We start from the raw sequence: 13,562 nt of genomic DNA, 5'->3' as shown, positions 1-13,562 counted from the left end.
GTGGTATTAAAGAAAAGAAACACAAGAGAAGAGGATAGCTGGGGTTTAAGCCAGGTGAGGAAGGAGCGGGTGGCCTCGAGGGTTTTTCATCCGCCGATCTAGGTAACTGCTAGGCCATGGCACCACCCACAGATCAAAGTAAAAAAAGAAGAAGAAGAAATCTTTACTCCTTGTGCCGATTTCCCCCTTCTTCCGTGCACTGTTCTTGGATCTTCTTGTTTGGTTGGGGTTCTAGCTGGTTTGGTGGGGGGTTGCTCGGTCTGGTGGGTTTCTTGGAATTCACACGAACCGAGCCCTTTCCTTGGGCGCCAGCTTGGAATTCGTCGGATTTCTGGTCAGTGGGTTCGAGTTTTGTTTCCCGATTCGATCTTGTAGCTGCCAGGTTTTGCGTGCTGGGCTTGAATTGCTTGGGGTTTAGACGGTTGTGCCCGGAATTTTGTGGTATCTTCTAGATGCATGGATTCGATATGACATCCAGATCAGGAGCTGTCTTGCAGCCTCTTTGTTAATTGGACTCTCGATTGGTTTCGAGGGTACCTGTGTCTCAAATTCTGATGGACTTTTGCTCCCATCATGTTTGGTCGCTCCCCTGAACTCAAGTCTATGGGCTTCTGAACGTAACACTGCCCATTTCATAACAGACAGGCTTTGTAACAATCTTAGATGTGTGCGATATTCTCTGATATTTGAACCATCTGATTGGAGTCATAATGTCTGTTTGAGTTGCTCAAACGATTGTAAGTTTCAGCATAGGTTGTTGCTCTCCCCCAATCAGAAATTCAGGATGCTGACTGCTGTGTTCCTTTTGATGTGATGCGGTTTGCATTTGGGTTTCTTTGTCCATAATTGTCGTACTAGGATGCATAAAATCTTCTTTGGATCTGCAAAGTAACCTTGTCGATTCGCGTGCCTTTGTCCTTCGTCTTGATAACCAATATATTGTTCTGACTTCCCCTCTCCCACCCTTTTCTTTCAAACAGATGAATAAGATAAGTTCCTATTGTCTTTGATTTATTCACAGGAACTGATGACAAAAAAATCCTGCTCAGGTGCTCTCCCTTGGATGATTCATTTTGGATGCTCCTTGGAGGTGACCTTCCTCTCCTTTACATCTCGACAATTTCTTGCAACAGCAAGTTCTACCATATCCAACTATCCAGCTTCAGCTTATTCTGGTATATATGCATGTGCAATCTATATGTAATTTCAATAAATAGAAGCTATCTTATCACATCCCACTGCTTTTGAGGTTTGGTCTAAACTTGATCTTGTTCCATTCTTTATTTAAATAATAAAGTCCTTTTCTAGTGGTGCCAGATTTGTTCCCAATGCTTGAGCAATCGTTAATGGGTGAAAGTTTATGAAATCCGAGTCAATTTCGTGCAGGTAAACATGACCAATGTGGTATGAGCATTCCTTCGCTGTCAGTGAATGCCCTCTGTGTAGGTTACATCAGAATATGGTGGCGCAGAAGAGGTTGGGCTATGGATCTCGTGGCCGCCAGATTCCAGCCATGCCATATGTTCCAAACTCAGTTCGGGTACCTAGCTTTTTGATTATGTGTTTTTTGCCACAACTTAATACCTATTGAATCTTCATTAATGACTAACAATTATCCAGGGGAAACGCACCAGGAGAAGAAATAAAAATGAGATGTGTTCATTTGATTTGCTTGCGACCGTTGCCAGGACACTATTAACAGACCAGGACAGTTCATCGAATGTTGCTAACACTAGTGGAGCAGCAAAAAGTTATGCCAGAAATAGAAAATCAGTTAAAGAAAAATACTTTGATGAAATTTTGCCCCTGAAAAGTGTGGCTGTGAAGAAAGACTGCTGCGGTGGATGTGTAGTGAGTTCTGGTGATGTCTCTGCCTTACCTAGGCAAGCTAATGATGGCCTGGAAGAAAACTCGTCGACAAGAAATGAAGCTGAATCAGTACTAGAGTCACTAACAGTGAAATCAAATATGCTAGTTAGGGACTCGTCAGTTAGATGTACAAGACCATGTGAGATTAGTCATGGTCTTGGCATAATTCGTGAGCATGGAGCTTTTGGAGTACGCCATCCAGGATCCTCAAGTTCAGCAGAGGCTGTACAAGCGCATCAAGCTGAACCCATCAGAAGACAAGCAGATGGGCATGCTGCAGCTCTTGACAGCTTGTTTGACTCTGTGGATCTGGATGGCAGACCTCCTGCTTTGGCTAGTTCTGACAGTAGCTCACGTGTGCTTTTGTGCAGCCATGACAAGGAACATAAAGCCTTGTGTAAGATTGAAGTGCACCATACTGCAGATAGAGACAATGATGAAAATTCTTCTGGGTGCACACATCCAAGCGCCACAGGAAATGAGGGTTACAAACCACATTATCTAGGTAACCATAGGATCAGGAAATTGCTTGCCTCAAAGGTAAGGAAGACAGCACGTAAGACTTGTGGAGGGATGTCCAACAAAGGTATGCCAATTCCATGGTGTTAGTCGGTGTTTCCTCTACACTCCTAAATTCTAAGTGCTCTATAGCTGCATAGAGAGAACCATCTTTCTTTTGCTTCTCTCTACTGTTATGGCAACTAGCCAATGTAGGAACTAATTATGGGCTAGAGCTTGTTTTGCTCAACTAGGTAGCAAGCTAAACTTCTGCGGGAAAAAGATACCCGCCACATGTCAAAAGGTGCAAAGGACAAATTTCAAGAAGACAAAGCTAGCACGAGGTACAACTAAAGGGATGCTAACTGGAGGTGTGTTATGTTGTTAAATCACCTTTACCCGGTAATTTTGAGGCCTTAACTTCTTTATTTAGGATGGTACAGACATCCATTTCTTGAATCCATTAAATAGCCTTTTATATGGCATTTATGGCCTCAATCCTTGTTTTGAGTCACTTCCTAAAAGAAAATGTGGCTCAAAATTTCAGCCAGTGGAACATCATTCACTACAAAAGGTCGAGATAAATCGTGTGGATCTGAGGACTACCAAGGTATTCTTGGATATTGTTTAGAGTTATGGATAGTTCTATTAAATCTATGATCATAATTGCTTATCACTTTTTTCTATTTTCAGTTAAGCTAAGGATCAAGTCATTTAACATCCCAGAATTGTTTGTTGAGATCCCTGAAACTGCAACCATTGGTTCATTGAAGGTAGGACATCTGCAAGTTACTAATTTTTAACACATTCATTTGTGCAGGCTAATATTCCTTTTGGCGTAGCTGTTGTTAATAACTGTTATAGTATTATTGATGAATCTACAAGACTGCAAGAGTTCATTTAGGTGAATTTATCTTTTTGTTCCCAGTTGGTACAGAATATAGTAATACATAAATTACGCTCTCTAAATGCTGGATTGGACAGTCATGTTGGATTTCTGCATTTGAATAATCAAACGATTTATTGCAATGTGAAATAATGGGTCTTTGCTATAGTTCTAATTGGTACACTATACAGAGCATTGTTCTAGCTGGAACTCTCACCTTTCATTGCAGATAAATATAAGCTCCTTGTGAGTGTGCCCTAGTAACAATTTTCATTTGTCTATAGAGAACCGTGATGGATGTTGTCACTAGTATAATGGAAGGTGGCCTACGTGTTGGTGTTCTTCTTCAAGGAAAGAGTATCCAAGATGACAGCAAGACACTGCATCAAGCTGGGATATGCCATGGTGAAAAACTAAATAACATAGACTTTACGCTGGAATGTGATCGTCAGCAAGATTCTCCCTCTGGAGTCATAATACCGGAAGAAATGGATTTTGCCAGTGCAGATATTGTGGAACCATTAGCTAGGTAGGTGACTTACAGTAAATTTTCTCTTGGGTGTAGTGATTGGAAAACATCGACAGGATGTAGCTTGTAGTTTATTTTCAAGTTGTTGTTTTAAAGTGTTGAAACTAGGCACCCATTTTGCATATATTTATTATGTTTGTACCTTGTACTGTTATCTTTCGAGCGTTACCAAACCTATAGATCAAGTTTGGAGGATCACCAAACCAAATCTAATGACTTGAATATTCTATGTTTCCAGGATGAAATATGAAGAGCCGTTTCCTGAAACTGAAGGTGGTTGTGGCAACCAGCAGCCTATGAAGCCGTACCTAAATGGCTCTCTAGCTGGTCATGTTCATCATCCTGTTGAAATGGCCTCACAAGATACATCAGCAAGCTTGCAAGCCATAATCCCTGTTGCAGCTTCAGACTTGAATGCTCTAGCAATTGTGCCTATTTGCAAGACCAGACAATCTGAAATCGGGCAAAGGCGCACAAGGATGCCCTTCTCTGTTGGTGAGGTTGAGGTGCTGGTGGAAGCCGTGGAACAGCTCGGGACTGGAAGGTCTGTCCTATTTTATTTTATTTTTTCGTTTCAGTTGATTCAAGTTTAGGGCAGGTGGCATGCTAACTCATGTGTGGCTCTTGACTGTTCAGGTGGAGAGATATTAAAATGCGTGGATTTGACAGTGCTGATCACAGGACCTATGTTGACCTTAAGGTGAATTTCTTAAACATAGTATGTAATTTGTTTACTGTTGATATTGAGCTGTCAATTGAAAAATTCACAACAAAAAATAGTTGTCAACCAGTTTATTTCTGTTCCATTTCAATGCTTTGTTGGTGATCTAATGCTCCGCCATAGCTGCCTTTAATCTGTTTCTGTTCAATTGGCCGCAAGAAATCTGTGTTTTTTTTTCTAACATGCTGCGGAATACGGATTGATGAACCAGGACAAGTGGAAGACCCTGGTGCACACTGCAAGCATATCCCCACAACAGCGAAGAGGCGAGCCAGTTCCGCAAGAACTCCTGGACCGAGTGCTCTCAGCGCAGGCCTACTGGTCCCAGCAGCAGGCAAAGCTTCATGGAAAGGCTCTTGTTCCTGAGATTTGCCTTGCCTAGAAAGAGGAGATGCTCCTTGTAAAAATTGTGCCTAATAATAGAAACAAGGCAGAAGGGATATGCAAAGGAATCAGACTAATTTGTGTGTTATTGCAAACTTTAACATTTTTTTTCTTTGGTCTCTGTTGAAGCCAGAGGTTCTCTCTCCTCTGTGGATCAATAAGGGAGAGAACCTTGTTTGACACTTGTAGATGATGTTGCAGACTGTTGCTGCCATGTTTCATAAGAAAGCCTTGAGCATACATACCGTTGTTGTTCTTGGGCATACAATATGCGCATGTTATCTTGCAAAATTTTATGATGACACTACAGATGCTGTTGGCTGGCACAAGAGCATTCAGAGGTGCAGATGACTTTGATTTTGGATTTGCCGTCAATCCGAGACTGTGATGGTGGCAAGCATCCACAACGCAATATGCTGAGCTCATCTTGCCGCAATGGCCAAGGGTTTAGGCCCATGGACCAACCCCGATCCGGGCGGTCACTTCACGGGCCCAAATGCCTAATAGGATAATACGGCACTGACCGCGGCCCGTCGATTCCTTACCAGTGCCTCGCCGGTAATCCGGTTGGCTGGCTCACCGGCCGACGCGAGATTCCGGCCGATTGATCCCGTCGCCGGCTCGCCCCTCCGCCACCCAACTGGTGGAGCAGGAGGTGCTCGAGTATGAATCTTGTGGGGCCTCTGTCTCGCGCTCCCTCCTCAGTCGCTTACTCCTGCCAAGCGCGCAGCCTCGCCCAAACCCTGCTCTCCTGCCTCGCCGGCGACCGCCTCCGCCTCCTCCTCCCGGCTGCCCATGCCCGCGCCGTCGTCTCAGAAGGTCTCGGCAACCTGTTCCTCGCCAACCTTCTCCTCCGTGGTTACTCCAAGCGCGGTCTCCTCCACGACGCCCGACGCCTGTTCGACGGAATGCTGCACCGGAACCTCGTATCCTGGTCATCGGCCATCTCCATGTACGCGCAGCACGGCGGCGACGACCAAGCTCTTTTCCTCTTTGCAGCGTTCAGGAAATCATCTGACGAGGTGCCCAACGAGTTCTTGCTTGCCAGTGTCCTGCGGGCCTGCACACAGTCCAGGGCTGTTCCTTTCGGCGAGCAAGTGCATGGCACTGCCCTCAAGCTTGGCCTGGATGTTAATCTCTACGTTGGCACAGCGCTGATCAACCTGTATGCAAAGGTTGCCTTCATGGATGCGGCGATGCGGGTGTTCTATGCCCTCCCCGCAAAGAACCCGGTCACTTGGACAGCAGTCATCACTGGTTACTCTCAGATTGGCCAGGGCGGACATGCCCTGGACTTGTTTCAAAAGATGGGGGTTCAAGGTGTCCGTCCTGACAGGTTTGTGCTAGCAAGTGCTGTCAGTGCCTGCTCTGCGCTTGCCTTTCTACAAGGAGGCAGGCAAATACATGGTTATGCTTATCGAAGTGCAGCAGGAATGGATGCTTCAGTGATCAACGCACTGATGGATCTTTATTGCAAGTGCTCCAGACCGTTAGTGGCTCGGAAGCTGTTTGATCACACAAAGAACCATAATCTTGTGTCTTGGACAACAATGATCTCTGGTTATATGCAGAATTCACTTGATGCTGAAGCCATGGACATGTTCTGGCGGATGTGTCGAGCTGGATGGCAGCCAGATGTCTTTGCTTGCACAAGTATCTTGAATTCGTGTGGCTCATTGGAAGCTATATGGCAAGGAAGGCAGATACATGCACATGCCATAAAGGCTAACCTGGAGACTGACGAGTATGTCAAGAATGCTCTCATTGACATGTATGCTAAATGTGATCATTTAACTGCTGCAAGAGTGGTATTTGATGCCTTGGCACATGATGATGCAGTTTCTTACAATGCGATGATTGAAGGATATGCAAGGCAAGGTGATCTTACAGAAGCGCTTCATATATTCCATAAAATGAGATATTGCTCTCTAAGGCCAAATCGATTGACCTTTGTTTCGCTCCTTGGGGTTTCATCGTTTCAGTCAGCTAGTGAATTGAGCAAACAGATTCACGGTCTCATCATCAGATCAGGAACTTCAGTAGACCTGTACGTGGGGAGTGCTCTAATTGATGCCTATTCGAAATGCTCCCTCGTGGATGATGCCAAGGCTGTGTTTCTTATGATGCAAAACAGGGACATGGCCATATGGAATGCTATGATATTTGGCCACACCCAGAATGAGCAAGGCGAAGAGGCAGTAAAACTCTTCAACCAGCTTCGTATCTCTGGGGTAACACCTAATGAGTTCACATTTGTAGCACTAGTAACTGTGGCAAGCAACTTGGCAACCATGTTCCATGGGCAGCAGTTTCATGCCCAGATCATTAAAGCAGGTGCTGACATTGATCCTCATGTTTCAAATGCTCTTATAGACATGTATGCAAAATGTGGCTTTATTAAAGAAGGATGGTTGTTGTTTGAGTCAACATGTGGGAAGGATGTCATTTGTTGGAACTCTATGATTTCGACATATGCACAGCATGGTCATGCTGAAGAAGCCCTTAGAGTTTTCCAGCTGATGGGAGAGGCCAGAGTAGAACCAAACTATGTCACTTTTGTTGGTGTGCTAACAGCATGTGCTCATGCAGGTCTTGTGGATGAAGGTTTGCACCATTTTAACTCTATGAAAACAAAATATGGTATTGAACCAGGTACTGAGCATTATGCTTCTGTTGTCAATCTTCTCGGCCGTTCAGGAAAATTGCATTATGCTAAGGAGTTTATTGAAAGGATGCCAATCAAACCGGAGGCAGCTGTTTGGAGGAGCTTGCTGAGTGCCTGTCGTCTCTTTGGTAATGTTGAAATTGGGAGGTATGCTGCTGAAATGGCACTCTTGGTAGATCCGTCAGACAGTGGCCCTTATGTACTACTGTCAAATATTTATGCCTCCAAAGGGCTATGGGCTGATGTGCAGAAGCTAAGACTGGGGATGGATTATGCTGGGACGGTGAAGGAACCAGGTTATAGTTGGGTTGAGGTGATGAAGGAGGTTCATACTTTCATTGCAAGAGGGACAGAACACCCACAGGCAGAATCCGTATATGCAGTACTGGATGAGCTGACGAGTCTACTGAAAGATTTTGGCTATCTCCCTGATACATGTGAACTTCCGTTACTTGGTGATTATGGTTAGTGCTACTTGCTCAGTGGTCACCAGTTACTTTCATAAGATGGACCACTCTAATACAGTATCTACACAATATCGATTCTGGTATGACGAGGCAGTGATGTAGTGGCTTTAGAATGTTACTGTGATTTACAACTATCCATTCCAAAACAATTTCTGACTGGTCACTACTTATTGACCAAGACGAGCATTGGGACAGAGGATCAGATATTAAGAGAGAGAAAAATCCGAGCATATATGTTTACTATCAACTCAGATCTTTGAGATTTGTAACTGCATAAAAAAAAATTGGCTGTGAAGCTTCAGTGATGCACATACACAGATAGTGGTGTCAAGTACTTAGGTAACGACATCAGATTTTAGTTTAGAGAAAAGTTAATAATGTTAAACTGATTCATTGACCGATAAGAAACTCTTGTTTACAGCTATTTCATTGGCCAGTAACTGAGATAAACCAATGTGGTGTATTTTCCTTACTAACTGATTCCCAGAGAAAAAACCTTAGCGAACTTCTTACTCTTTATTTTTAGCTATCAGAAAGTTTTCTTCTTGGTCGTTGGTTGTATCATGAGATAACGGACCGGGCTCGGCTTTCTTTCTAAAAAAAATAGGACTAAATTACTTAGCATGGCCTTATTATTTGTTTCCCACATCAAATGTTGTGGACTGCTGATAGAAGCCTGTTTCCTGTTTGCTGACTTGCCATCACATACATCAGCAGGTAGTCATACACAGAACTTCTCTAACTGTTCTACTGCGACAAATCTCTGGAAATAATCTCCATGAAAAGGTCAAAAAATCTGTTATGTTGGTGCAAGGACTGTGCTGCTATTATATGTAGGCTGGATCATACTTGATTCAGGAACATGATGTCATCTTTTCTCTTTTCAGTTATACCAAGCATGAAGTCATTCAGCCTAATCCAAAAAAAGGTCATTCAACGTGGTCTTGGTCACAGATAACACAATAGTCAGTTTATTGAAGGTAAACAATATGGGTTATGTGGAGTTTGATTAATAATACTACATACATTTTGGCGCTCTGAAATAGCTTACAATAAAATTGCAAGCTAAACTTTGTAGAAGAGCGTCTCAAAGGCTTGAACAAGCTTACAATATCATGATTATTAAGAATATTAAGCAAATGAAAAATTACAAACAGTGAAACCGATAGGTACGGTGGGAGTTTGAGATGGAAATGCCAAGCAGCAGACAAAAAAAAATACAGCATCGCCTATGTGTCAAAAGAGGGATTCAAAGTTCACATTTGATGCCTGATCTAATCATCTGCCACACAGAGGTGCTTTAACTTTACTGTACAGATCTCCGCGGCCCATTGCTGTAGGAAGGAGAGAGTAGGAAGTCGCCATGGAGAATGGGGAGTCCTCCAAGATGGATAATGGATCCCCACGTGTCTATTTAGTGTACATTCCGCTGCCTGCTAGTAAGTTTGCCCAGCCGCAGATGAATTTGCTACACCGGAGCCAGCTGTCTGACGGCAACTTTAGAGCGTTCCTACAGTCAATATCCATATCGATTTATTTTATTATCACTGAATACTGCCTTGCTTTTTCTACGAACTAAATAACAATTACATGCTAGCTATGCACAAGGAGGATGATAGGATGTACTCACAATTATTCGCGGGGAGCACGCATACCATGGAACCGGGGTAAGCTGCTGATCGGGATGCTAGTCCGTCCTTAGTAGCAATTTCCTGATTCTTTGACCGACTTCGAGTATGCCTTTGCTTGGTATTATTTTCACTTCCGGAATCAAGCGATAAGGCTGAGAGTGATGAAGATGTTATGGATGACATGTGAGGGCAAAAGGAGATTGCCGGAAGATTTCCTGCAGAAAGCACAACCGTAACTCTGAATAAATAATATGTTGATGAGTTAGTTGGTACATTTACAGAACAAATATTTACATAAGTTCATAAGACTTTGTCATGCTCAATACTCCTGAACCTGGAACCTTTGTCATGATTGAAGTTCCATTAATGTAGACATTCTTTTCTGAAACAGAACAGGTAATGAGAATATGTATCATAAAGTACCACTGATTGTAGCGATCTGGAACCTCTCTCTCACGGTCCTCACAAATTTGTACAGATCATTGTTGCAGTTAAGATCCTTCACAAGTTCTTCGGAGCCATCCACAGAGGGAACACACTGGACTACTGTTATTAACAAGAGAAAGAACTTCAACATCTATGCACAAATGTAAATCACTAAAAAGTATCGGAAGGTGCAGCTAAGAAACTTGCAACTCACAGATGTATCTTTCTTCAATAAGCTTTATGCAAAAAGAATACTCCTTGTCAGGACTTTGCACGTCGATTTTGTTGAACACAAATCTCACCCCTAGCGAAAAGCTATTTGTCAGACCCTATTGCAACAAACTAATATACCAATTAACGACACCACTAAAATTTCCATTACCTTCTCCTCCAACAACTTGAAAACCAAGAAACTTGTTGTACCACATGATAGCTTTCTCTAGGTTCTTATCCCCTTTTGCATCACTCTCAGCTTCAAGGGATTCAATAGCTGCGACCAAGGCATATAGGTTTCAGATTATGCCTATCCCAGGAAAGTTTCTGAACAAAAGAACCAACTTCACAATAACAGAGATAAAGTGTGCGCATAAAAGCAAACTTAGAGCTTTAAAGCACCACTGATTCTGTATTTAGTATACGACAGATACCAGGGAACATTGATGTAAGTTAGAAAAAAACAGGTGCTCCATTGACAAGTCCCACTGCTAACTTCTAAGAGAATAGCCAAAGATAGCAACATATGGATTGAAACACTATGCCGTGGAAACTGGATGGCACACATGGTACCAAGTTCACTTTATAGTCGGAACTATGGATTTACCTTGGAGTTGGTTTGATATGGCATTGACATATTCATCTCTTCTAGCCCTCTGATCCATGACCAAGCTCCTGAGCTGTTCATTCGTTGCCGTGGTGTTCAAAATTGAGTCGCCCATGAGCTTGTGTTTTGACCTTTTGCTTGTTTGGACTGCGGGGTGGGAAAACTAGTATGAGGTGCGATAGACAATGATGAACTCGGAGGCTATTATGGGACCAAGCAGTAGGAAGAAAAGAAATTTGGCAGAAGAAGGATAACATTACAGCATCTATCTATAAGAGGAAGAAGACAAAATAATTAGGCAGTGCACATACCTTTGCCATCTATGTATGTATTGTATAACAAAAAGGCGTGCCGTGAGAAATAGACGTTGGTAACATTCGAGTATTACATAACCAAGACAACAAAGAAGCGCGTGGAAATGAGGAGATGTGCTTGTGCTCACCGGAGAGGGCTTGTGCAAGATCTGCTTCTAATTTCCGGAGCTGTTGTTTTAGTTCATTGAGTTGCGCTGTATGATTCGGAAAACGCAGAGATGAGAGTTTGAGCTAAAAACAAATAGAGATGCAATCTCAGAGCACTAGGCGGGGCGGCAAAAACCAGGGGAGAGATTGGATTGACATGCCTCGGTTGGAGACGGTTTGGTTGGCGATGGAGCGCGCGGAGAGGAGGGCGGCGCTGAAGGCGTCGGCGGTTGCGGCGGCGCGGTCCCGTGCGTGGGCAATCCGGCGCTGGATGGCGGCGCGTTGGTCCTGCATCCTCCGGCGCAGATCGAAGGAGGCCTCCGCGTCCGCCATGGTTCCGGTGGTGGGATGGTGGTGGCTGCTGGGGCTGGGGCTGGGACGGGGAGGAGCGGCGGGCTGGAGTTCAAAATGGATTTCCGTCGCTGCTGCTGCTGCTGCTGCTGCTGCTGGCAGCTGGCTTCCTTCCTCCTTCCCGTGCAAGCCGACACTTGGGCTGGGCTGGGCTGGGCTTTGGGGTCCAGAGCCCATCCATGCATGCTGGCCTTGAAATGAATGAATGCTCCTGATAGCTTGCCACTTGGGGGTTGAGGTCATCACGACCTCCTCGGGGTTGTTGACGATACTGATTCTGAAAATAGAAGCAAGGATAACATGATATAATAGATATCTTCTATGTTTTTCAGATGGTTGGCGCTACACGTGGAACTCTTAAAGGTTTCAGGTCAGACCAGGCTAACGGTTTCCAACAACCACCACCACCCCCAAATCTAGCAGAGGTTATGGCACGACAGACTGAGCTTCTCAATCTGCTAGTACAGGCACAAAAAGAAAACATATAAAGATAGCATAACAGATTGACAGATTGTTGTCGGTCAAAACCCACCGGCGAGCAGCGACAGGCAACACGAGGAGCCGGGAGGCTTCCGGAACTGCTGGTGGGCCCCGGTCCCTCGGTCAACGGCCCAAGAGTCCGGCACACGCCCTGGCTTGGTGAAGTGCTAGGCGTGCCACTTGACCTATACCTGATCAGGAAGGTGTAGAAGTCGTTTATCAGCTATCTTCCTGCATGCACAGACACGTTAAACATTAGTCCGAGCCGTGATCGGCTCTTACAACGACTCCCAGGATCAGCTAAAGAAGCCGATGGAGTCATTGTACTAGGTCGGACCTATTTCGACAACAAGTCAAACCTCCGGGTACTTATCAGAATCGGCTAGAAAAAGCCGATTGCCACGTTTAACAGATCAGATCTACTAAACATAAGATCATTTGCACGAATCCGATGGAAAAAATAGAAACATGCTCTGCAATTACCAAGCTAATTAAATCTACGACGGTAAAAGCTTTCACTGTATAACCGGAACATCCTACGCGTGGTTAAGCCTAACGTACATGAAAGATTACCATACGCTAACCCAAAAGAGGCCTAAAAACCAACTAACAAGTCGATTCCCGGAACAATCCCTCGTTAGGTTATCATAAAGCACCAAACATGCAGCCGGAACATTTAACCCGTTTGAAGGGCCTAATCATACAGATATTAAACCAATTCTTCATAAGACAAAGAACTATCATAACAGATTAGATCTACTAAGTAATAACAGAGCAAGGCGCTGCCCCTGCGCCCGAGATCGAACACAAGGATAGCAAAACGATTACAAGCAGCAAGCAAAGCATAGATTTATTACTCAGAATCATTGCAATATCATAATCGTTTAAGATAACTAGTGCTACTCGCCATCAAAAACGCTTCAGTACGAGCAACACAAGGATAAATAGATAAACGCGACGCTGCTCCGACCATGTAGGACATGATCGAAGCAGCATGCCGATTACCTGGAAAAAGTCCTTGGACATGGGTGGCGATGCGCCGAGAGTTTGTTGTGGATGATTGATTGTTTTTATTGATTCTCACGATACATATTTATAGTCCGGAGACTTTGATATTAACTAACCCTAGCTGGTTACGATTCAATCTCTAACTTACTATATTTAAACTATCCTTACGGCCATCCTGGCCCTCGACACGTTTGCACAGAGGCCGATTCGCAGACCATTACGATGATTTCCTTCAGCCCATGTTGCTCTCGGCCCATCCTTTGGTCTAGTCAAATTATGGCGATAACACATGCCCCCCTGGTTTTGGCAATGATAATTCCAAAACCATTGTTTCTTCGACTTCTCGGACTTGTGCACACGCTACCG

The 13,562-nt window shown here is 44.1% G+C and overlaps 3 protein-coding genes across 9 annotated transcripts; 2 read left to right on the top strand and 1 right to left on the bottom strand.

Moving 5' to 3' along the window:
* The first annotated feature begins 5 nt into the window (after positions 1-5).
* LOC112895213 (telomere-binding protein 1-like) lies at positions 6-5,129 on the top strand. Of its 4 annotated transcripts, none has more exons than XM_025963145.1 (11): positions 6-102; positions 1,022-1,090; positions 1,387-1,540; positions 1,621-2,455; positions 2,622-2,738; positions 2,915-2,977; positions 3,061-3,140; positions 3,538-3,782; positions 4,021-4,326; positions 4,419-4,482; positions 4,702-5,129. In XM_025963145.1, exons 3-11 carry the CDS (start codon positions 1,400-1,402, stop codon positions 4,867-4,869), a joined length of 2,019 nt encoding a protein of 672 aa, XP_025818930.1. In that variant the 5' UTR covers positions 6-102; positions 1,022-1,090; positions 1,387-1,399; the 3' UTR covers positions 4,870-5,129. The 4 variants fall into 4 exon arrangements, with proteins under 4 accessions (XP_025818930.1, XP_025818929.1, XP_025818928.1 ...); XM_025963144.1 differs by having other exon boundaries at positions 13-102; positions 4,715-5,129; XM_025963143.1 differs by having other exon boundaries at positions 37-102; positions 1,050-1,090; positions 4,715-4,966.
* A 298-nt stretch (positions 5,130-5,427) lies between these two features.
* Positions 5,428-9,129, top strand: LOC112894340 (pentatricopeptide repeat-containing protein At4g39530). Of its 4 annotated transcripts, none has more exons than XM_025962011.1 (3): positions 5,428-8,358; positions 8,737-8,805; positions 8,907-9,129. In XM_025962011.1, exon 1 carries the CDS (start codon positions 5,553-5,555, stop codon positions 8,019-8,021), a length of 2,469 nt encoding a protein of 822 aa, XP_025817796.1. In that variant the 5' UTR covers positions 5,428-5,552; the 3' UTR covers positions 8,022-8,358; positions 8,737-8,805; positions 8,907-9,129. The 4 variants fall into 4 exon arrangements, with proteins under 4 accessions (XP_025817796.1, XP_025817795.1, XP_025817797.1 ...); XM_025962010.1 differs by having other exon boundaries at positions 8,734-8,805; XM_025962012.1 differs by lacking the exon at positions 8,737-8,805.
* A 310-nt stretch (positions 9,130-9,439) lies between these two features.
* Positions 9,440-11,887, bottom strand: LOC112894342 (kinetochore protein SPC25 homolog). The gene is made up of 8 exons (XM_025962014.1): positions 11,519-11,887; positions 11,339-11,404; positions 10,897-11,043; positions 10,459-10,566; positions 10,291-10,380; positions 10,074-10,196; positions 9,650-9,865; positions 9,440-9,529 (listed from the first exon to the last, which is right to left on the bottom strand). Coding segments are annotated over exons 1-8 (1,119 nt in total). The 5' UTR covers positions 11,886-11,887; the 3' UTR covers positions 9,440-9,527.
* Between the last annotated feature and the right edge of the window lie 1,675 nt (positions 11,888-13,562).

Source organism: Panicum hallii, chromosome 5 (genome assembly GCF_002211085.1).
Source record: "Panicum hallii strain FIL2 chromosome 5, PHallii_v3.1, whole genome shotgun sequence".
Taxonomy (NCBI): domain Eukaryota; kingdom Viridiplantae; phylum Streptophyta; class Magnoliopsida; order Poales; family Poaceae; genus Panicum; species Panicum hallii.
The sequence above is the reverse complement of the archived record's forward strand: the minus strand, read 5'-3'. Positions and strand labels throughout refer to the sequence as shown.

Coding starts and splice junctions, on each gene's coding strand:
- LOC112895213 (XM_025963144.1), top strand. CDS start 1,400: ATGTGGTATGAGCATTCCTTCGCTGTCAGTGAATGCCCTCTGTGTAGG. Junction 3,141..3,537: donor CAACCATTGGTTCATTGAAG/GTAGGACATCTG, acceptor ATTTGTCTATAG/AGAACCGTGATGGATGTTGT. Junction 4,327..4,418: donor GAACAGCTCGGGACTGGAAG/GTCTGTCCTATT, acceptor TTGACTGTTCAG/GTGGAGAGATATTAAAATGC.
- LOC112894340 (XM_025962012.1), top strand. CDS start 5,553: ATGAATCTTGTGGGGCCTCTGTCTCGCGCTCCCTCCTCAGTCGCTTAC.
- LOC112894342 (XM_025962014.1), bottom strand. CDS start 11,885: ATGGGCTCTGGACCCCAAAGCCCAGCCCAGCCCAGCCCAAGTGTCGGC. Junction 11,405..11,518: donor CCAAACCGTCTCCAACCGAG/GCATGTCAATCC, acceptor CGAATCATACAG/CGCAACTCAATGAACTAAAA. Junction 10,381..10,458: donor TCAAGTTGTTGGAGGAGAAG/GTAATGGAAATT, acceptor GCTTTTCGCTAG/GGGTGAGATTTGTGTTCAAC.